The sequence below is a fragment of the Temnothorax americanus genome, unplaced genomic scaffold (genome assembly GCF_048541705.1).
Source record: "Temnothorax americanus isolate GAGA-0224 unplaced genomic scaffold, ASM4854170v1 Scaffold11, whole genome shotgun sequence".
NCBI lineage: Eukaryota > Metazoa > Arthropoda > Insecta > Hymenoptera > Formicidae > Temnothorax > Temnothorax americanus.
The window spans coordinates 2,255,394-2,278,585 of record NW_027509242.1 but is presented as its reverse complement, the minus strand read 5'-3'; the positions used below and the strand labels follow the sequence as shown (position 1 = coordinate 2,278,585).

At 36.5% G+C, this 23,192-nt stretch overlaps 2 protein-coding genes across 4 annotated transcripts in view; one reads left to right on the top strand and one right to left on the bottom strand.

The window, feature by feature from the left end:
* The window catches only part of LOC143908279 (sodium channel protein 60E), a 93,695-nt gene extending 71,873 nt beyond the window's left edge, over positions 1 to 21,822 (top strand). For 2 of the 3 annotated variants that reach the window (XM_077425798.1, XM_077425807.1), the window contains exons 10-21: positions 5 to 93; positions 619 to 1,976; positions 2,211 to 2,526; positions 3,915 to 4,031; positions 4,146 to 4,304; positions 4,697 to 4,993; positions 5,391 to 5,545; positions 7,986 to 8,472; positions 8,752 to 9,071; positions 9,256 to 9,615; positions 9,842 to 10,210; positions 11,547 to 21,822. In XM_077425798.1, coding sequence (XP_077281924.1) covers positions 5 to 93; positions 619 to 1,976; positions 2,211 to 2,526; positions 3,915 to 4,031; positions 4,146 to 4,304; positions 4,697 to 4,993; positions 5,391 to 5,545; positions 7,986 to 8,472; positions 8,752 to 9,071; positions 9,256 to 9,615; positions 9,842 to 10,210; positions 11,547 to 11,925 — 4,406 coding nt within the window. In that variant the 3' untranslated portion in view covers positions 11,926 to 21,822. Of the gene's footprint in view, positions 1 to 4; positions 94 to 618; positions 1,977 to 2,210; positions 2,527 to 3,914; positions 4,032 to 4,145; positions 4,305 to 4,696; positions 4,994 to 5,390; positions 5,546 to 7,985; positions 8,473 to 8,751; positions 9,072 to 9,255; positions 9,616 to 9,841; positions 10,211 to 11,546 lie in introns of those variants that run through there. The other variant, XR_013260095.1, reaches the window with a different exon arrangement.
* Nd-18 (NADH:ubiquinone oxidoreductase subunit 18) lies at positions 21,791 to 23,124 on the bottom strand. Its single transcript, XM_077425959.1, has 3 exons — positions 22,966 to 23,124; positions 22,271 to 22,591; positions 21,791 to 22,108 (listed from the first exon to the last, which is right to left on the bottom strand). Exons 1-3 carry the CDS (start codon positions 23,022 to 23,024, stop codon positions 21,931 to 21,933), a joined length of 558 nt encoding a protein of 185 aa, XP_077282085.1. The 5' UTR covers positions 23,025 to 23,124; the 3' UTR covers positions 21,791 to 21,930.
* Positions 23,125 to 23,192: the final 68 nt, after the last annotated feature.

Here is a 23,192-nt window from a genome sequence, read left to right as displayed (position 1 = left end):
ACAGATGATCTTCCAGATAGAAACTGCGATAAGTGTATTCAATGCTGCGTTGATTATGAAGGATGGCTGAGATTTCAGAACTGTCTGTATAAGGTAAATTTATTGATACCCGCTTTTCTAAAATCTTAAAATTGATCCGGGTTAGTTACAAATTAGGTGTGATTGGCCTAAATAAACGACCACTAATTAGCATCGGACCAAAGTAAAACATACTTAACGTTGACCTGGTTCTACCCACACGAGATAGTTTTTCGAGGCGCGTAATCATATTAGGATTTACTTCGTCCTTCGTCACGTTTCACTAATTCAATTTTTAGGATTACAGAACGTTATTTCCAAACGTGATAGCAATATCTGGACATTTATTATTTTTACTTAATTTTTTTTTTTTTTTTTTTACTTTAATTTAAAAAGAATAAAAATTGTATAGTAATAAATTACTTTTATATTTATATATAATATATTATATAATAAATTTCTAATTTGTAAAAAGAGAAATTCTTAATATTAAGTTAATAAGGAATCAAATTGTTTGCACATAAATTGAAAAACTATCTTTCCGTAATCTTGTTTTGTGACATGAAAACAAATCGCAGAATATATATAATTTACGTTAAGGTGGTGAGAGATCCCCTGTTTGAACTAATGATCACCCTCTGCATCGTCTTGAACACCGGCTTTCTGGCGATGGAGCATCATGGCATGAGCGAGTCAATACGGCAGGCGCTCAACATCGGCAACAAGGTGTTCACCAGTATCTTTACGTTCGAATGCTTCCTGAAGCTCCTGGCGTTGAGTAAGGACTTTTTCAACAATGGCTGGAACAACTTCGACTTGATCATCGTTTCTGCGTCGCTTATCGATTTAACGTTCGAGCTAGTGGACGGTCTATCGGTGATACGTGGTCTCAGATTGTTACGCGTTCTAAAGCTCGCGCAATCCTGGACGACGATGAAGGTCCTCCTCAGCATCATCATCTCTACGATAGGCGCGCTCGGTAATCTGACCTTCGTGCTGCTGATCGTGATCTACATATTCGCTGTGATCGGGATGCAGTTGTTTAGCAAAGATTACACCCTGGACAAGTTCTATCCGGATCCGGTGCCGCGATGGAACTTCAACGATTTCTTCCATTCGTTTATGATGATATTCCGCATTCTATGCGGCGAGTGGATCGAGCCGCTGTGGGACTGCATGCGTGCGGAAAGGGACGACGGGCCGGGTACGTGCTTCGCGATATTCCTGCCGGCTCTGGTAATGGGCAACTTTATGGTCCTCAACCTCTTCTTGGCGTTGTTGCTCAACAGCTTCAATTCCGAGGAGCTGAAGCAGAAGAAAGAGGAGGTCCGCGATGAGTCGAAGCTCGCGCGTTCGTTTGACCGCATACGGTCGATCGTGCGTAAGCAGAAGCATCAGAAGGAGAATTCCGAGAACGAGAAAAATATCCGGCTGGAGCAGATCGTGCGCGAGGTGATGGATAAGTCCGACAAGGAGAAGTACGCGATAAAGGAAACCGTGCTGAGCCTTCCCAAAGACAATATTTATAATAAATCGTATCAGGAGAGTCTCAATCAGCCGGTCTTCACGTACGACCCGATCTATCGTCAGGCTACTCTCACCACCTACTGTAGTCAGAGCAGTCAGGAGACGGTCAAGGAGAACAAGAAGCTGACCGAGAAGGGCAACAGCAACGAGACCAATCCGGAGGAGAGTATAGAGCTGGAAGTGCTGAAGGACGTTAACCCGGACGAGGAAGTAGCCATGCTGCCGGAGGAGAAGCCGATCATTCAAAACGACGAGAACATAGCGAAAAGGCCCTGGCATGCCCTCGTGAGTTACGTGGACGAACTCACGGTCGGAGGTAGAAGAGACAGTAAGGGAAGATATATCGACGGGATGGGCTCGTTTCCCGGGTTCGGCAGGAACAAGCCGCACAAGGAGCCGCTTGATTGCCTTCCCCAGCACTGCTACCAGAAGTAAGATGCATTTCTAGTTTTATCGGCATTTTAACATATAAAATGAAGACGTACGTTGCATATCCACTTTAATTATTTATGACGAAAATCAAAATCAGATCGAAAATTATATTTTAAGAACTCCCACTTCATAAGAATACGAATTCAGGATTCTTAGTTGATTAGTTGTTTGCTTATTTGGTTTCATTAAATATTTAGATTACAATTGGAATAATGCTCGATATGATTGTTTAGGTGTAGCTGTATCAATCGTTGCCTCGCCACGGATCTCGGCAAGAAGTGGATAAGAGTTCGTACGGTCGTCCTGTCGGTCGTGGACACGCCCGCTTTCGAATGGATGATCCTAGTTTTAATTTTCGCATCTTCCATAACGCTGTGCTTCGAGGACATCTACTTAGACGACAATCCTTTTTTGAAGAAGCTTCTCTATTGGACCAATCTTGGCTTCTGCGCACTTTTCAGCGTCGAGATGCTCCTGAAATGGCTAGCCCTAGGCTTCTGTAAATACTTCACCAGTTTCTGGACAATCCTGGATTTTATAATCGTTTTCGTAAGTACGATCAGAGTCTTGCGCCCAGTCGATGTAAAATGCAAAACTGTGTGCGATCGCATACGTGTGGCATGAAATGTGTTTGTCGATTCCTTTGCTTGCCTCCAAATATTATGTATTTGTATTCAGGATGAGCCATCTAACTTTATAAATAACTTTATAAAAACTTGCAATTTTTATTGTTAACGAGAATTATAAAATGTTTGTTGTACGTCGTTAAATGGTGCAAAATATAAATCAAGTTAATATGCGCATTCTTTTCGAAACTTTTAATGATTTGTAAGTTTTTTATTCAGCAACTTCTTAAGTTTATGCTGATAATGAACATTGTAATAATTATTTTATGCCGCAAACTTAGATGGTTCAACTTGTGAATATGATAAGATAAAATTATTGAAATCATATTGGATGAAACACGCGTGATAATTGTTTGAACGTTGTTTCCGTGTTCCCTTTTTATGTGTTTTATGTGTGGTCCCGTGGATCCAGGTATGTTGAAAGTTACATGTATACGCTTCCATTTGTATCGCATTAATTTAAAATATATTTATATTTACCGCAAACGCATGTTATACACGTATATTACTTTTTTATTAATTATACATGGATTACCAGATGAATAATGTTTGCATTATTAATTAAACTCACATATGCATGAAAAAAATAATTAACAAGTCAGTCAAATAAGAGGAATCTGTTAAAACATGACTACATTAATAAAATATTTTCTGATCTCTGATAAATTAGTGTTTGCATTTGTAAAGAAAGTCTTAAAAATAATATGTGTTATATATGTGTTATATATTAACAAATATAAGCTGACGTTTACTTATATATATTATGATTTTAAGATATGTCGCTGTATGCATTATAATACAAGAATTACATGCAGTGCCTTCAGAAACATAAAAAGAATGAATGTCTTAATTCTTTTCATGCATATGTAGTTTGCGTGTTTGCTTGCTCAGTGTAGCTTGTAAATTTAATTTCCTGCACAATTTATTCGTTACTCTCTTTGCATAAGAATTTCATTAATTAAATATTTATTTGTAATTCTCTCAACTGCACAATAAATACAATATACAAATAGAAATTTTCGGATTATTTCAATTAAAAGTCAAATGTGACAAACTTTATTTTATTTTAATTTTCTACATGCGTACATATATCTTCACTCTTGATATATTTTTTAAAACGCTCGAGCACAATTATGTTTATAATAATTATTAGACTACTCTTAAAACTCGTACATTATTGTACGCAAATATTAAATGCAAAGACATTATTTAAAATTTTGTTTGTCAGAATTTAAGAATCTAATTGCATGAATTTCTTCACGTGCGTTTAATAAGATATATTGTAAATAAATTACGCTTTTTCTCGAACAGGTATCTATGTTTAGCCTTTTGATAGAAGAAAATGAGAACCTTAAAGTATTACGATCACTGAGGACACTACGCGCCCTGAGGCCGCTGAGGGCGATCTCGAGATGGCAAGGCATGAGGGTAAATATTGCGTAGACAAAAAAATCTACGAAAGTACGTTTGAAACACGAACGACACAATATGTGAACGCGATTGTTGCGTATCATTGAGAGGATTTTTCTTCCCGGCTCACAGATCGTAGTGAACGCGTTGATGTATGCGATACCTAGTATATTCAACGTGCTCCTCGTCTGTCTCGTGTTCTGGCTTATTTTTTCGATAATGGGCGTCCAGTTCTTCGGCGGCAAGTTCTTCAAGTGCATCGACGAGTACGGAGAAATGCTGGATATTTCGGTGAGTGTCACTTTATTCAGATCCGATTATCAAGGAGGACGGTACGAGGGAGAGAGTAAACTATATTCAGACACAGATCTAAATTTATTATAATCAACTATAATATAATTTTTTAATTAGATAATAACATTAAAATATTTAGATTGGAAATTAGTAGTCGTACGTATTACATTGGCTTTTATGAAGCAACATCAGTTTCATTATCCAGTAATGATGTTCCAGTATCAATTTCATTATATAAATTATGCACATTGTTTGTTTTAATTATGACAATCAAATTTTGGCAATAATAATATTTTTCATGAACGATACAAGTTAATATATCAATTTAATCATTATTCAATATTAATTCAGGATTAATCATTTTTCTGACACAATTATTTCAATTTTAGATAGTGAACACTAAGGAGGAGTGTTTCAACAAGAACTACTCTTGGGAGAATAGTAAGATCAGTTTCGATCACGTTGGCCTCGCCTACCTGGCTTTGTTTCAAGTGGCAACCTTCGAGGGATGGATGGAAGTGATGGAAGACGCTGTGGACGCGAGGGGGGTGGATCTGCAACCGCAGAGAGAGGCGAATCTCTGGGCCTATATCTATTTCGTCATATTTATCGTCTGCGGTTCATTCTTCACGCTCAATCTCTTCATTGGAGTGATCATAGACAATTTCAACATGCTGAAGAAAAAGGTGAGCGATGGTCTGGTGAAATCTTAATCTTTAAAATATTCTATTCTTCGTCGCGTGAGAGATAGTCCATTTTATCAAAACAAGAGTAATTATTTGCGTTATATAATCACAAAAAGTTTGATATATAAAATAAAGAAAATGATTTGTTAATAGATATAACTTTATTAGCTTAAAATGTTCATGCGAAATTATTTCTTAACAATTTTAAAGAAACGTATCTTTGATACTAAATCTTATTTAACACTTGATATTTAATGATTGATAAAAGTATTTAAACTTATTATTAAGTATATTATTTCTTAATATACGTAGCAATATGCGTATGTTTTTTTTACGGATTCTTATAAGATTTTTGTGATTGAATTCTAGAATAATGGAACAACGATTTTTCTTTCAGTACGAAGGTGGGGTGTTAGAAATGTTTTTGACCGAAAGTCAAAAACACTACTACACTGCCATGAAAAAACTCGGCCGTAAAAAGCCACAAAAAGTTATAAAACGTCCGCTGAACCAATTTCTCGCAATGTTCTACGACCTGTCCAATTCTCGCAGGTAATTGTATGATTCTATGTGGCAAAAAGAAGCACACTGACACTTTGAGCAAAGAATTGTGTTGCTTATAATTGTTTATGTTGATGGTCATACAAATTGATGTTATTAATAACACTTTAGCAACCAACTTTATTCTTTATAAATCTTGTGACAGTTAAAAATCTTTGCAAGTTTTCTTTGCAAAAAGCATTATTATAGTTAAACCGTAACTCAATTATTTTAATCGGGAAATAACTTTATCTTTATCTTTTTAAGTATAGTTTTTTTTAATTTTATGTAACATATTTATAATTTTTATAGGTATTATTTCTCTACTACGATATCGATTTCTTTATAAAGTCATTTTTTTATTAAAATTATTCAACTCATTTTTCTCTATAAGAAATTTTGTTATCTAATAAAATTTTTGATTTATATAGTAAGAATATATTTATAAAATTATCATCATTGCGATGTAGCTTAACAGTTGTATATGTACACATTGTTTAGAATCTTGCGTATTAACTTTTTCCATCTAATTCGAGGCAATTGTTTGGTGCCAAAGTATTAATCTGGCTTTTTTTTACGCAATTAAATGCACGTGTGTGTTATTCGTTGCAATATAACGTAATGAATGTATAGAAATGGTGTGGTCGAAATGACGTAAAAGGGTATCATGCGAGTTTGATATGGCGGTCGTACTGTGCAGCACGCGTTCGATCGCAGTGCATCGCGAGCAATGCGGCAGGTGTATATTTCCCTTGCAATTTACAGATATCTCAAATTAAATCATTAGCAAGCAAGCGATTCTTTACTCTTCATTTTTGGTATATTAATTAATATTTCATATTAATAAGTAAATATTTGTTGTCTCCAACAATAAATATGGCCTTGCCAAGTATATCAAACTGCTTCACGGCAATTCGCGTGGTTGTTAACGGTTTAACACGAGCAGATGTCTGTGCCGCAAATTGTTATTAATAGAGTAGTTTCAAAGCTACGACTGTGCACCTCTTCGTTGCTCACGCCGCTGTGCTTGGATGCGTGTTTCACAGGATTCCCATCCATGTATTTATTGTATTTTATTGAGATTTGCAATCAAGATCGTATAGATAGGTTCTCGCAGATTGCTACCGTTATTATCACCGGTGGTCAACAACTTTCAAATAATAAACAAGAAAACTGACGAAAGAAGAAGCGTTTAAACATTGATCAGTTTTCTATATTAGAAGCGATCTACAAAATCTATTAATATCTTTGTCTTTATTCATCAACAATAAGAAGACAACTTTAGATCGCAAAAAGTTGAGGTAAAAAGAAATGTATTTTTCTGCATTTTGAAAGTTTTTTAATTTAATCGACCTATTTTTTCAACAGCTTTATATATACTACGCGTATAATTTTCTTATCAACTATATATTAATTCGTAGAAAGTTTTATTTTTGTACAATCCAGATTATTTTTTATTTACTAACATATGTAAAAATGTCCAAAAATAAAAAATCTCTAAATAATATTACATATAATTTTTTAAGATCAATGAATTATATTATAACGCAGATCAAAATCTTTTCTTTTCTATATTCTTAGTTACCAGATTTGCCGATTCAATAGTAGATAGTTTACATATATCTATTTTTCGTACAGTAACATTTTTCTGCTCGAACCTGTGCGAGCATCTTGTAATATGTATACAAATCGCCGTGACACAGTGCGTGAATTTTCTTTTCAGTTTCCAGGGGAGGCAAGACACCGCGGAAGATAAATGTCGCGACTCTACAATCCGTTTCTCGGAGTAATGGGAAATCAATACCCACAGGACATTAACGCCCGCCGCCTCTCTAAATTGTAGATACACAATGTCGATATATAGTGATACAATTGTGCATAATAGACGAGATAAGCTGTGGGAGCTTACCTAAACGTCGTAACTTTATAATTCTGCACACGCGGGGTTTAGATATACTTTCTCTTCTCGTAAAATCCATGCAAATGTAAAATTAGCTGCACAGTAGCGGAATATAGAATTATTACAATAGTCTCGTGAATTACGAGTAAAAATCCCACTACTTTAATCAAGCTTTTACGGTTGTACGTTTATAGACATGCCGTTACATATAACACATATTTTTGTCACGATTTAAATAGACAACTGACACGATTTGCAGTTGAGATTTGTGATTTAAGATTGACATATTTGACACAATTAAGATTATTTATGTCGCTGCCCCTTTTCCGAGAGACTATTCTGTTTCGACTATTTAAGGAAAACGAATGAATGCTAAAGTTAAATATCATATTTGTTCCGCCAGCGGACACTATTTACGTCACTTTCACCGCACAAATGTTAAACGTGCATGCGCTGCTTTGACACTGCAAGAAGAATAACAATTAATTGTTGAGCGATCTGCAAATTTATCGCAAGAGGGAATACGATCTGATCTTTTGTATGACTTTCCAGATTCGAAATAGCTATCTTCGTTTTGATATTTCTCAACATGCTGACGATGGGGATCGAGCATTACAATCAGCCACATCCCATCTTCTTCGTCCTCGAAGTGTCGAACGCGTTTTTCACGACTGTTTTCGGCCTGGAGGCGATCGTCAAAATAGTAGGTCTACGTTATCATTACTTCACCGTGCCGTGGAATCTGTTCGACTTCGTGCTTGTGTTGGCGTCCATCCTGGGTATTCTGATGGAAGACATCATGATAGACTTCCCTGTGTCCCCGACGCTCTTGCGAGTCGTGAGGGTGTTCAGAATCGGCAGAATCTTGAGGCTCATTAAAGCTGCGAAAGGTATCCGCAAGTTGCTCTTCGCCCTTGTCGTCAGTCTTCCAGCGCTCTTCAACATTGGGGCCCTACTGGCTCTGATCACGTTTATCTATGCTATCATCGGCATGTCTGTTTTCGGGCATGTCAGGAAACAAGGCGCATTGGACGATATGGTCAGTATGGACAGTTATAGAATACTTACTTGCTTAATATTAAGTCTTAAATAACGTAGAGTTTTTATTATGTTATTTTTATTTATATTATTTTATGTTATTGTCATTAATCTTATTATGTCTTTTTTTTTTCAATAAGATTATATTTGTGCATTCTGAGGTATAGAGAAAGATCTTTTCGATTTACTTCAATTTATATATTCGTAGGACTTAGGAAAAAAATATTTTTAGTTTATTATTCTAATAATAATTTGTGAAACTTAATATCTTGCTTCATAGGTGAACTTCGAAACCTTTGGTAGAAGTATGCAGCTGCTGTTCCGTTTGATGACTTCGGCTGGATGGAACGACGTGTTGGAATCGCTGATGGTGCAACCACCTGAATGCGATCCCACTCCGAACAGCCGACAGATGAACGGAGATTGCGGATATCCCTTGCTAGCGATCACGTACTTCACGTCATTCATCATTATCAGCTATATGATAGTCATTAACATGTACATTGCCATCATCTTAGAGAATTTCAATCAAGCTCATCAAGAGGAGGAGATTGGCATCGTCGAGGATGACTTAGAGATGTTTTACATCCGATGGTCGAAGTAAGATATTATTCTCCTTACTGTTCTGAAGAAGAATTCTTTATTCGATAAGTCGTATATAAAGTATTCGAAATTATTCAACCATATGTCTTGAAAAATGCTAATTTAATAGAAAAGTGATAGAAATTAAATGGTATTACGATGACAATCTCGCCGCAACTGAATTAAAATTTTATTTTTCTAGGTATGATCCGCATGCAACGCAATTTATCAGCTTCTCGCAGTTGAGCGACTTTATAGCGAGCCTGGACCCACCGCTGGGGATATCAAAGCCTAACGTAGTAGCGTTGGTCAGCTTTAATCTTCCCATCGCAAGGGGTAACAAGATTCATTGTCTGGACATCCTACACGCGCTCGTCAAGCACGTTCTTGGACACGTCGAGGAATCAGACGACTTCAGGAAGCTGCAGGAGCAAATGGACGTCAAGTTCAAGAAGCAGTTTCCGACCAGAAAAGAGTTGGAGATAGTGTCTTCCACGAGAATTTGGAAGCGGCAAGACAAAGCTGCCAGGTTAATTCAGCGCACCATAAGGGAGTACATTGCGTGAGTATGACTACCTTTTTATTGGATACATGATATTTTTTGTAGAAATTAAGTAGCTTCTCATATAAAGAGACGATTATTCTTTAGTTAATTTCAATCTATAATAGCAAAGCTAAAATTCAAAACGGTAATATTACAAATAATAATATTCATTAGTAATAACATTTATAATATGAAAATTTTATCTCATCTGTCAATATGTTACATAATCTCGACGTACGCGCAGAATGAAGAAGGAGCGCGAAAGAATTGCTCAGGAGGTGGACTCGCAGACGCAGACTTCAAGTCCGAGTGGTATGGACGGTAGGGGCGGGGGTGGATGGAGCGGTAAGCTGTCAGCTCTGCTGCACGTGCACCGGGGGAGCCGGGCCAGTAGCCGCAAGTCCTCCAGGGCCAGCGACGCCAGCGATCTCAGCGAACTCGGCACCGCTTCGGCGTGGCTGTTCCCGAATCTTCCTCTGCTGTTACTCTCCGGCGCCACTGGAACCCATGAGGACCTGCAACCCCCGGCGCTGACCGTGTCCCGTCCCTCACCAACCACCGATCAACCCTCTGCTGCCTCCAGCTCCGGCTCGGACTCCCACGCTACCGTCAGGTTGGTTTATTCTCACGTTGTAGCAAAATAATATTCTTGGAATTATTCAAGAATCTTTTCTCACTCTTTTAAATGATTATATTTTGTCACATTAAATTAATTAAGATTGATCAATTGCTGATTGAGACAAACTATGTTAAATGCTTTCTCAATTAATTAAATAAGTCAAATGTATGATCTCGCGAAAATTTTTTTGAAATATAAAATAATGAAGAAACAATTGCTGTTGAAAATATTTCTTTTAAATTTGATTTCGACTAATTGCGGAGGATAATATACGCATATGATCGTATTAGCCTGAGGAGTTTGTGCTTATTAGCAGTTGTTAAGTTGTGTGAATTGCCGAGATACGTGTCGTATAATTAATTCTTACACAACATGCCATACTCTGTGCCTATAAAATTAATCTAGTTTCTTTTCCTCTTCAAAACTCCTCAGGCAAGAAAACGAGCAGGTAAAGCTGAACATATATACTTAGAATTCTTCAAATTTTAGCGTTCGATTTGTATGGTTGTTATATGAGATGAGAATTTTGAGATTTTAATTAATTAGCGGTTGAAGTATTGCGTATATTTATCGTCAGGAAATAAATAGATTTGTTTGTCACTTAATTCATAGCCATAAAATTAGTACGCTACAAAGTATAACATTGTAAATGCGAAAGTACAACGCAAACATTTCAACGAATTAGTAAATACGTTAGCAGAGATTAGAAGATAATAGAAACTCGTTGCACATAATCTACATTCTCGTAATAGCTCATTACACGATTATAATTCATTATCATGCTTATCGACTTATCGTAATTGTAGTTGGACAAAAGAGTTTGGTATTATTGTTACTACATTCATTATATTGCAGCACATTAATAGTATTTAGATACATCATTAGCGTAATTTTATCAGCATTATGTCATACTTCAGTCTAGCGGGCTTCAAAGAAAACATTTTCTCTAGTCGGGATGTGCAATCGAATATTTAGCATGTGTTACATGTATCTGTAACAATCCCGTAGTAAAAAAAGTCTAATTTTGTATAAATGAAGAAACGTTTTATTGATATTGCTGCAAGAGGTATGTCGTTGCTGTTTTATTTATCGTACATTGCTTTCTAAAAGTTGCAGGCATACGTGCAGAAGTTTTCTTCATAAAATACACATTCAACAGTATTTTTAATTATTTGTTTCGTCCTACAAATATCTTATTGTAACGTTCGAGACAAATTGTTCGTAGACAATACACTTGAGTATATCCTGCAAATATATCACCAAGAAACAGTATAGTACATCACTGTACAAAAACTGAGAACGTTAACAGCGGTTCGTTTTTTATCTACAGATCGCTGGGCCCCACGCTGGGCCGGCAGGATGCAGTGGAGAAGTATTCGGAGGAGGACATGCTCAGTCCACCGACCTCGAAGCGCAGCTCCCTGCGGCCGAGCGGCACCACTCTCTCGCTGAACGCGCTACAGCGGGACATCAAAGAGGCGTTCAACCGACGATGTGGCAGCCTGAGACGTCGGGCGCCGCCGCCGGAGCCGGTGCAGCTTCCGGTCGAGAGTAGCGACGTGAGTATCCTGGTGACGGAGCCGAGTCCGGAGAACACGGCACCGCCCTCGAGGCCGCCGCTAATCAGGCAGCAGTCGGAGGCGACGGTGGTGCACGTGCTGGTGCACAGGGAGAGCGAGGAGTACCAGGACACGTCGGACGACAGCTGATCCTAGTCGACGGCCACCACGCCGGATAGTGACAGCGGCGCGACTCAGTGATAATACATATGTAGAACTATATATTATATACATATATTTAGACTTTTCACACACAGCGCAGGTCTAATTCTAGATAAGGCGATAATCCGCACGGCTTCTTCGGGGCGAATCTCCTCGAGACGGAGAGCGACACGTGCGTATGTTGCGTGTGTGAGTGTGTATGTGAGTGCGTATGCGTCGTCGAAGTGTCGGATGAGACATTGTACGTAGCGATGGTTCTCGGCCGATTCAAAAAGAGAATTTAAGGGTGACCGGTAGGATCCTCGTTGATTTTATAACTGCTTATACTCAGATGACCATTCTCTTAGGAATCATTTTGTGGTAGTATCATTTTATTGAATCTGTGATGTTCTCGATTAGAAATGTAACTAGGATTAAACACAGCATAATTATTATGAGAATGCTTCCTAATTGTCATTGAACATATATTCGTATTATTATTGGTATTAAACATATTATAAAAGATGCTAATTTTACGCTTTAGTGCAATCTTACTGCGATATTTAGGAGAGAAAAAAACATCTCATTTCTAACAAAAATAAAATTTTTATTATCTTAAAGATTTCGTGTGATAAAATAGCTACAAAAAATTTATTGCTCAACTTTTTGTTTTAATATCATGAGAAAAGAGTAAGATTGAGAGCCATTGCATTAAGAGACGAAGAAAGGGACAAGGACGAAGTTGAAAAGAAATTTTCAACAACTTTTCCGTTGCAAGCATGGATGAAATATCATCGTTGGAGGAACCAGGATATCATGTTGACTCAGCTTGCTTTTTGATAAAAATGCATGCACTATAATGCTGATGGGTTCCCCCGTAACGACGATGAATTACCAGCGTAGCGGAAATACCAGATGTAGCCGTATTCGAAACAGAAATGTAATTTGTTGGGACACGTCAGTTCTCGAAGTGAATCGAAATGATGATTTTGGTTTCTCATTTTCGAGATTTATATAAGCACGCGTACAATTTCTTAATTAAAATAGGAATATTGTATTTACCTTCGCCAATGAGAAAATAATTTATTTACTCAGTAAAAATATACTTTTTTTTTCGATAACATTATAGTCGAAGGTCTCTTGAAGTTTAGCGTCTGAAGAATCACGATCAGTCGCTGCGACCATTCCATCCGAAGCTCTTCTTCATGTTTCTTAACAATAATTTTGACAGGGCAAGTTATTAGCCTAGCGCTCAATCCTCAACTTAGAACACCACAGACTTCATATTATGAATTCCAAATTCGTGGGATCGTGACCCGCTAATTATAAGAATATATAAACTCGCTAAAAGCCTGTTCAGCGCATATATTTATTTGTGAAAAATTTTCTCGTCCAAGAAGATTTCAAAGTACTTGAAAATATAATAATCAATATCAAAACCGTTATTTAAACTTGAAAAGAAATATAAATCTCTGAAATTAAACAAATGTTATTTTAACATCGATATTTACATTATTTCTTTCACTTCGAGCACTGAACTGTTATCGATGATAAATCGACTTCGGCGATTGCTTTGGTCAATGATTATTACCACACTAATATATCAGTAAAAGAATTGATTCGTAATATTAGGCGTCAGTATATTTAGCATAAATAACGAACAATTTATTACATCATCAATTTTGCTACGTAAAAAGATCCATATTGACGCAATTGGCAAATCATTATTAATATTATCGTAAATTCTAAGGACAATTTAACGCTTTCTAAGAACATTTTAAGATATAAATCTTAATACATTTTAACTGCGTATTTCCGACGCCTTTTGATCATACTGATATGTACAAATTGTTCGCGGTGTTAGTTTATACATTAGCAATTTTGTCTATGCTATACATAATTAATATTAAATGTAAGTCACAAATACAATATCTTAATTAGTAGTTTTATCGGCAAAAAAATACTGCATTAATCGCAAGGAAAGAGTAAGAAGCATCATTATAAGTGCATTAAGCTAAACAATTCACGTAAAATGATTAACGCCAGTCAACGGTTTGACGAGTGCATTCGAACTTACTGCATTATTCAATAACCAACTAATTAATTATTTTCAAATAAGCCCAAACCGTCAACGTGGTATAAACTTTCTTCTAAAATAGCGACTATTTCTAGTAAGTTACGCTACCCTGGTAAGAGCATGCTTTGGATTTATAATTATCATCGTTTGGTTCTTCAGGTGGATTAAACAAAAAATTATTAATTTCGCTATTTATTTATTTATTTATTTATTTAGACTGCTTGCGAAAAGATAATTTTGGAATTCTATACTTATCGTTAGATCATGCGTATATGCCCAACACTGAAATTTCAAACTTGAGAATTTTGGAAACATTGAAACTTTTCGAATATATTAAAATACTAAACCAAGATTTTTATAGATAATTGGAATGTTTAGTAATAACATTTCAGGCTGTAATTATCGGAAAAAGTTGTAAAATTTCCAATTATCTAATAAGCCGCAAAATCGATTGCAATGACTTGATTAATGTTTGGAAATAGCGTTTCAGCGCTTCTCTATTGAACTTCATTAAATCCTCAAACGTCGCCGGATAGCTTTTAATACTGATTTAACGTGGCTTCAATAATTGAGAGCGATATTTGGACTCGCGTGTGCACATATAGAGACGTTTCTCAGTTAGCGCGCGTCTAACGGAACCTTTTTACTAAAACTCTACATTTATATACGTCGTGATCCTTGTCTCTTGCATCGTAATTAAGGGTGGTCGGACCAAATCTGGGCACATTCGACTCTGTTGTTTACGGTTTTCTCTTCACAGAAAAAGGAAGTAGGAAAACCTAGATTGTTTAGCACGTAGATAACGCAGGCCGCCCGGAGTTTGCTACGAAGAACGAATTTTATCGGTATACAAAAAGAGTACTGCCTCAAATCTTAGGATAAATTAATCGCGTCACTAACGGTGAGGAGGATCGAAAAAAATTAAAAAAAAAAAAAGATGAACCAAACAGACGGAAATAATGTGGCTTCCTTCGGCGATTATTATCGTAACCAAAGTACTCCGTTTCTGTTTCTTTTTCCTCATGATAGTAGCAAGATCTCGGAAAAAAAGCAAATAGCGTTATAGCTTTTGAAATCTGAATAATTTTTACTTAAAAACATTGTTCTTAAATAAAAAATTGTAGAAAACAAAGAGCTTTTTCGCGAATTAAACGTCAAAGACGCGAAGAAACGACACACACACACAAACATTTGTTACTATACATTTGAAGTAAGATGTTCACAGTTCTTGTTTGATTTTTATACTAAATTGGAGGACATAAATCTAAATTTTTTTTTATTGAGGAAAAATTGACTCTTTATTTTTTACGAGATAAGAATTACTCACTCACTTAGTATTATACATAGTGATTACGTAAAAAGAGAATGTTATGTATTAATCACTTTTAATTCTCGAATATCCTGTATGCATTTGCGACACCGTACTGCCGTTGTTCAATTGATTAGGTATGTTTTCGTTGTACATATGAGATCGTTACGTTAAACGCTAAAATCAACATTCGTATACGCTCAGATTTTAATTGGCTTTTATCTCTTTCGACTCTGTTGATTGCCCGCATCGTTAGAACTAAAAGATATCCAAATATTGCGCAAAATGCCGTGACAAATAACTTGTTGTATAACTTTGACACTCGATAGACTTGTAACTGTGGGTTGATTTAACACAAACAATATTCTAAAGACCCAAAAACTCTACTCCCTAGAGAATTATTTACCTAAAGAAAATTAATTAAATTTTATTAATCTAATCAGCGCTGAATAAGTGAAATTAAAAAATTTCTGTTCTATTCTGCATATTTTCAAGTAAAAAAATAAGATATTTTTCAACGGGATTTTACTGTCGGGAATCACTTTTAAGAAACAAATTTTTAACTAGACGCTTGATTTAACTTTATTGATATTTTTGCTAAACCTCTTAAATAGATAGCTTCAAAAATAACTGATATATAATATATCCGACTTTACATGCGATTTCTATAAACTTTCTAAGAACTTTCTAAGAACAGCGAGCACATAGCGCGTACTCTCAATCTCAAATTCTTTATAAAACCGAATCTGCGGCTTTTATAGAGATTTTTAGTAATCGAATTTTGTCGAATGTTAATAACAATCTTTTAATACTATCCGATTATATATCGATTGCAGGTCTAATTAAGAGGAGTAGAGATCTCTTTGTCTCGATCGAATATGTAATCTCGATTTTCGATGTGTGATCATACCTGCCTAATAGCGTGAAAACAGATTGCACAGAGATTTCAAATTGTTAATAATTCGCAAAATTGAATCCGCTTTTTTACAGTAGCAAAAGATCACCTAAAATTCGCCGCGATTCTTAAATTTTTGTCCCAAAAATTTCTTGTCAAAAACGTAACTTGATATGTTCAAGATTTCTCACACGGACGGTTCCACCAGGTTTATCTTCTTAAATTTTATTGACGTCATCCTCAATTTAAACAAATCATATATAGATCCCTTCGGAAAAATCTTTTTGTCGTCATAAATCTCTCGTTTTCATAGATTTCTCCGAAGAATTCTTTTTGTAATTGTCCATGACATCTACGCTTTGCATAAACTTCTTTCCTGAGCTTGCATTATCCTCTATAAATATTATACATACTTTATAAAAGGAACATGTCCTCAACAAACGCTATCAAGAGAAACTATCTTTATATCGATATTTTCCTTATATTTTTATATTATTATTTTCTCTCGTTTGTTTCTTATATTTCTGCAATTAAATTAGTTTAATTAAATATTCTTCTTTCGCGCGGAGGAACGAAACGGCCAATCGTGAAATGCCCCACTCTTGGAAAATGCTCTTATCATAATTTTTTTTATTAACACAGCCGCGACTACTCTTTTTTGTTATCTAACACTAAATATCTCTCGCGAAGGAAAAAGCACGTGAGGACTTTTCGCTACATTTCATTAGAGATCTGTCGGACGAACGCGAAGAAGGGGGAGGGAAGGAAGGAAGGACGCACGTTCTCGAATTTCCATGGACAACGAATTATTTTAAGAGGGTCACGCCGCATTTTTATCCTAAACAGACATTATGTTTTCCGAATTGTGTTTTGAACCCTTCGGGAAATTTCTCGTCATTCCGGGATGGGGGAACCGGACCCCACACGTCCCCTTCGACGTTCTCCCCCTTCGTGAGGCGGAACGTCGCTGCCGAGATCTCACGACCTCACGTTGACCTATAGTGCCTATTATCGATTAGCCGAACACCGAACGATCGGGCATCGGACTGCCGGAATTCCGCGGCTCGCACAGCGCAGATCTCTGATCGATATCCCTTGGACATTCGACGTCTCGATCGCGATATCCAGCGCGATTTCCGTTTCGCTTACTGACGAAAGGACATTATCCGATGAAATGGCGAGGGAGGGGATTTTTTCAGAAAAACGGAAATTAAAAATTTCATTATCGATGATTTATTAGCTTTAAGTAATATCTGTACTGCTTCGTTAACACAAATGAAATGTTAATTTTTCATTGTTCGACACATGGAAAGACAAATATTAGATTGGAAACGGCAAATTGCATAGTTAGAAATTTTGCCGCGAGCGACTCGCTTGTTTTAAGTTGACGGGAATATGGTCAAAGTCACCCTCCCCTTAATTTAATCAGCGATTAACTAATCAAGTAATCTATCTGTAAAATTTTGTTAATTAATCGACTTATCGAATATAATGTCTATAATATTTTTAACATAGAATTAATAATTTTATGATGTTTAATACATGAAAAGAAAATTAAATAATGAGTTATATGATACACTGAAATTTTTACTGTGAGCCATTCTAATTAACTTAATCGGCAATTAACTAGTGATGCTCATGTAATTTTAATTTTTCGTTTAATAAAGATTAAAATACAAAATGAAGGATTAAATTAGAGACGAATTATATTAAGAATTTTGTTGCAAATAATTCTATGATTCTGTTAGTTAAATTAATTGCCGATCAAGTTAATTGGAATTTGATCGAAAATCGCTTGCAGGTATATTTTCACGCGATCTCGATGACTGTTTGGAAAATAATTACGAGTTGGAAAGTTGAAAGAAAGTACATTCGTGAATCTCGAAATGTTACGTGTAAAATTGTATTCGTATCAAATGAAAGAATCATAAGAATCAATGGACAGAACATCCACGCGTACCCCTCGGATATCTGCGCTGCGGCGGACGGCGACTCGCGATTGCGTAGAATTAATTAGGCCAGCGTAGCGTTTCATTACGACGTATTGCTGTATCCGACGTTAATCAGACCGTAGCACTTTTGGCGAGCTTAACAATTTTATTCGCGCGAGAAAGACAAGAGGAAAAGGAAGCAAATGGAATCTGGCGATTCGGAGGTTCGGCAAATTTGCGGAGATTCGCCGAACGGCTCCGGGATCCTCGGGAGCTGGTTTTCACGAGGCATATATACACGATGAAAACATACGTCAATTACAAATTATATATACACACATACGGGAGAGAGCGCGCGTGCGAGCGAAAAAAAAAGGGAAAATCCGATGTAGTCGGAATGCAGTTTTAATAACGGCGTTCTGTCTTGATAGCGACAAATAATTGTCTAAAGAGGAGGAAGAAAAAATGCCATCGCGTGCTTGCAAATTCTTCATTTCACGCGGTAAACTGCGACTCTCGCCCCGTATGTGACCCGCATACGCGCTTGTATATATATAATATATACATAGGTAGAGAAAACAGAACGAGGAAAACTGCGAGATATGTCCGGTGGCGGAACAACAGAACAGACCGGACGTATATCAGCCGCGTCTCCTACGGCGAACCGTACAATCATGCGGGGGTGGCTTCGCCCTGGTGCAGGAGAGATCATGCCCCGCATATTAGAACCCTACGACTAGCCTTTTCGATATCGCGCCTCCGTGTGCGCGAATGAATAATCACGTTACGCTCAAAAGCCTGCATATATTTACATACTCACTAACATATATACATACATGTATATATTATATATGTATATATATATATATATATATATATATATTAAGTCATTCGATAAGTAATATATTGTATTTACTTTGTTTATATTAGATGTATTCTAACATGTCGAAATAGAGTTGAAAAATTAGCTTCAAAGTAGCAGACAAAGTGTAGTGAAACCATGTATAGGTATTACATTTTGTATTAAATTAAATTAATAGAATTTGTTCTTCAAAATCTTAAAAAAAATGTAACATATTGCTTATCGAACGATTAATATATATTTTATATATATACACATATATAACATATACATAATTTATATATAATATGTGTATATATATTACATGTGTATATAAAACATACCACACGCATATGACAATTATTATACATGTATAAATATATACATATGCATATAAAGTGCGAGATGGCGGTTTGTATCGCTGTTACAATATCGCTATAGTAGTTTTTAGGATCACGGGCGCGAGAGAAAAAGAGAGGATTCGCAGGGAATGGAAGTTTTGCTATGTGTGTTTTTTCTCGAATCGGTTCCTCCCTCGCTTACTTCCTGCTTGAGATCGAGAACCCCGGTCGTTTTGATCAGGGGGATGACCTTCGCCTGCCGCGCCGAGCTCCAAAATCGCGAGACAAGGGGATGATCTCTCTGTCGCAAGATACGTATAGACAAAAAATTGTATATTCAGATAATATAATTGCACAGGGCAAATTACATAGGGTATATACATATAAGCCGTTAGTGTCTTTAAAAGTATCTGATGATTGGGACGCGTAAGCGCGAGGTCTCTCTGGGGGGAAAAAGTGAGGAAAAGCTGCTCGATAAAGCGGCTGCTTCGAAACACTGAAACGTTATTTATATTAGATACACACCCGTTGTTAATCCGTTGCTCTGGATCGCAGGTTCCCGATGTCGTCTTCGAGGAATAGTGTTAGGCGAATCTAAAGGAAGGACCGGGATTTACGTGCGCGAACTTGGACTTTTCATCTTCGACATATAGAAAAACTGACATTATAGTTTCAAAATTCTTGCTGAAGCTCTTTGTAATATTTTCCGATTTCTATGCAAAAGCCTCGATGCTCGAGAGAGCAATCGGGAGAATGGCTAATTTTCTGACGCCTTAATCGGAATTATATTTTGTTAAAAAGGATTCGATACAAAAAAAGTAGTTAAATGGGATTAATATGTAACTATTTGTATAATCATCGTACTCATAAATTATAATTATATCTAACGATTGTAATTAAATGAAAAACGAGAGTATTTTCCACACCAATTCGTTTTGATTCGCATAATTTTCGCGTGAATAAAAAAAAGAATTTAAAAAAATTATTCCGCGTGAAAGAAACTCGTAATAAAAAAAAAATTGTTTTACGAGAGGCACGATAGAAAAAAAATCCGCACGAGGCGAACTTTAGTACACGTCGACTTATATTGAGCTTAATGAACCTAAAATATCTTAGCTAATAATATCGACGACGATATCGTGGTTTCGTATTAAAACAATGTCTCTTACTCGCGCTTCGTGAAAGAACAGAGTGACCATTGCTCTTCACTGCAAAAAAAAAATTGAGTCAATTAGAGGAAATTCAGCTGAGAATTCGATTCTCTAAATTAGTGATTTAGAATTAAATTTCTCCAAATGAATCTCATTGACGATATTTCCTCTAATTTACCCTACTTTTCGCAGGGCAAAATATTTGAGGGGGGAAGATTAACAGCAGATGCCGTTTTACACGATTTAAACGGTGTATAACTGTTTCTCTTGGAGATTCTCTCCGCTTTAACAGCAACAACTTGTTTTTCCCTTATAATTTTTCTCTTGCCACCCTATACTTTTCTATGCGATAATAACATCGTAGGCCATTTCTCATATTCCGCTCTCATGAGATACGATTGCGCACATTTTTTCCTTCGCTTTACGTCTTAATTATAAATAATTGAGGGTTCGTTTGCAGCAACAGCCTCGGTCAACTAATACAGCAATTTCCTGTTCCTTTCCAGATTACGACAATGTTTCGATATAAAAGCGATCGCCGATAATAGCGAGGAAATTCCGAAAAATTTTTACATAAAACATCTTGGCGATTGATATTCGAATATAATCTCTTTTGAGCTTCGTCTGCGAAATTAATCCTCTTATTCCATTATCCTGATATACATCTAAAGTATAATTCGTCGCCGGTTTTTCAACTTCTAACGTTGACTATTGCTGCGTCAATGCATACTAAACACTGAGCATTTTTTTTCTTCAATTTTATGTCCAGCACAATTGGCTGGAAGGAACGGTGATAATTGCAATATGTCCTTTAGAGAAGGAAGACTTAGTTGACCATAGCGAGAATGCAAAATCAGAATGCATCGATGCAACGGGCTCGAAGGGAGATTCGCATTTTTCGATGCGATACCGAGACGTTTTAACATGATCTTCGATAATTTTAGGTCAGTCTTGAATTCGAATGCGTACTGTACGATACTTCTCATTTCGCTCCGCCTGACTCGAAGGCGCGCAAACTCGTCAATACACAACGTTGTTAACAATATTGTAGTATATAATTATAAATAATAATACAAAACGAAATATAATTAGAAATGTTAAAATGTTATCGGGCTGTTGTTGTCTTCGCTGAAACATATGTCACCGTTTCCGCCCATGATCTTCCTCAATACTCAAATAATCGCGTAGATTCAAAAATACTCGCGATATTACTTATTATATTAACCAGAAACAAAAATGTAACATACATGCCGAAATGTAAATAAATTTATTTCATGTATTCAAGCAGTGAGGAGTAGGCAAGAAAGATACGTCAAATTTAAACCGAAATACATTGCACTAAATATATATATATACATTTATTTGCTTTATGATACACATTTATTCTCAAGATTGTTTTACGACTATTATTAGCGCATGCACTCGTCGTGTACAAAATTACGAGTGATTAGCTTGAAGGAGTTTACGGATTACTTAGTCGAAACTCTGGTACGTTTATTCCAGGAGAAGTTACTCCCGTAGCTACGAGGTTTCGGCTGATTAACATTCGGCTTTTGCACATAGTACTCCCATCCCATCTTCTCGCAGTGAGCAATTGCCTCCTCCTTTGTCGCAAAATCTACTTTGATATTTGACATGGGATCTCCACTGCGCAGAAATACATAAATATTGTTATCTCATAATAATATTTAATACCTAACGTATATAAATATTATACATTACGCATCGCTATACAATCTGTCACCGTAAGTGGCTCAAATCTCTGACTTGTATAACTTTTACATACGTATATAAAACAGTGACAATCACCTGGAGGTCCATCCCATCAATGGATTCTCCCAGCGTTCGCGCGTATCAAAGTCCATTTGCCAAAAGTGAATGTTATTTGTTCCTGATTGCATGGCGCTCTTGGCAGGTTGATAAATCCGTACTCTGCGTGTCTTGATATGCTCCTCGGGAACACCGGATACGTAACCAACATCTTCCTCGGCTACGGTAATTGTGCTCTTTAAGGCTTGCAAATATTTGGCCTTCTCTGACGTCTGTATAATCTCCTGGAGATTCTTGCGCTGCGCCAAGTCAGGTTTCTTCTCTACGTCTGAGGCTTTGCTTGAAAATAACCTGCTCAATCTACGTACGGAGTTTCTTTAGAACTTGTAAATCGTAAGCTTATCTTTTAAAGAATCCCTTACAAGCTAAGGTCGGGTGCCTAGTTATTGCATTCTAATTTCTACGCAAAATTTAGAAACACAACAATTTAGAGATGGGACTATCATCGATTCTCCGAAATTTAAAAATTGATTACAATTCGTTTTATTGCGTTACACGTCAAGAAATCCTTAGGAAGTCATAACTTTAATACGTTGTATGCCAAAACGACAATTAGTACGATTTAACACAGACCCAACAGATCTGTTATGTAAAATTTCGAGGTTATGTTCCGTATATACTTCTTTTATCATTTTAACCATTTATTATTTTAAAAAATTAATAAAGCAAGCTACCCAGGACTGCTCTTGCTAATTCCACTCGCACACTGTTGCAGTAAGGCGCGGGACGCCATTCCGTTCGCAAAAATACAACGAATAACAAATCGGACGCGAAACAGCTGATCGCACGAAATGTTTTTGGAAGTGTTGTCGGCAAACCTAGTTCGCTTCGCGGCCGATACGCGGCACAACGGAATTTCGGCGGGATTTTTCGAAACTGCACGCTGCACGCAGCTCATCGT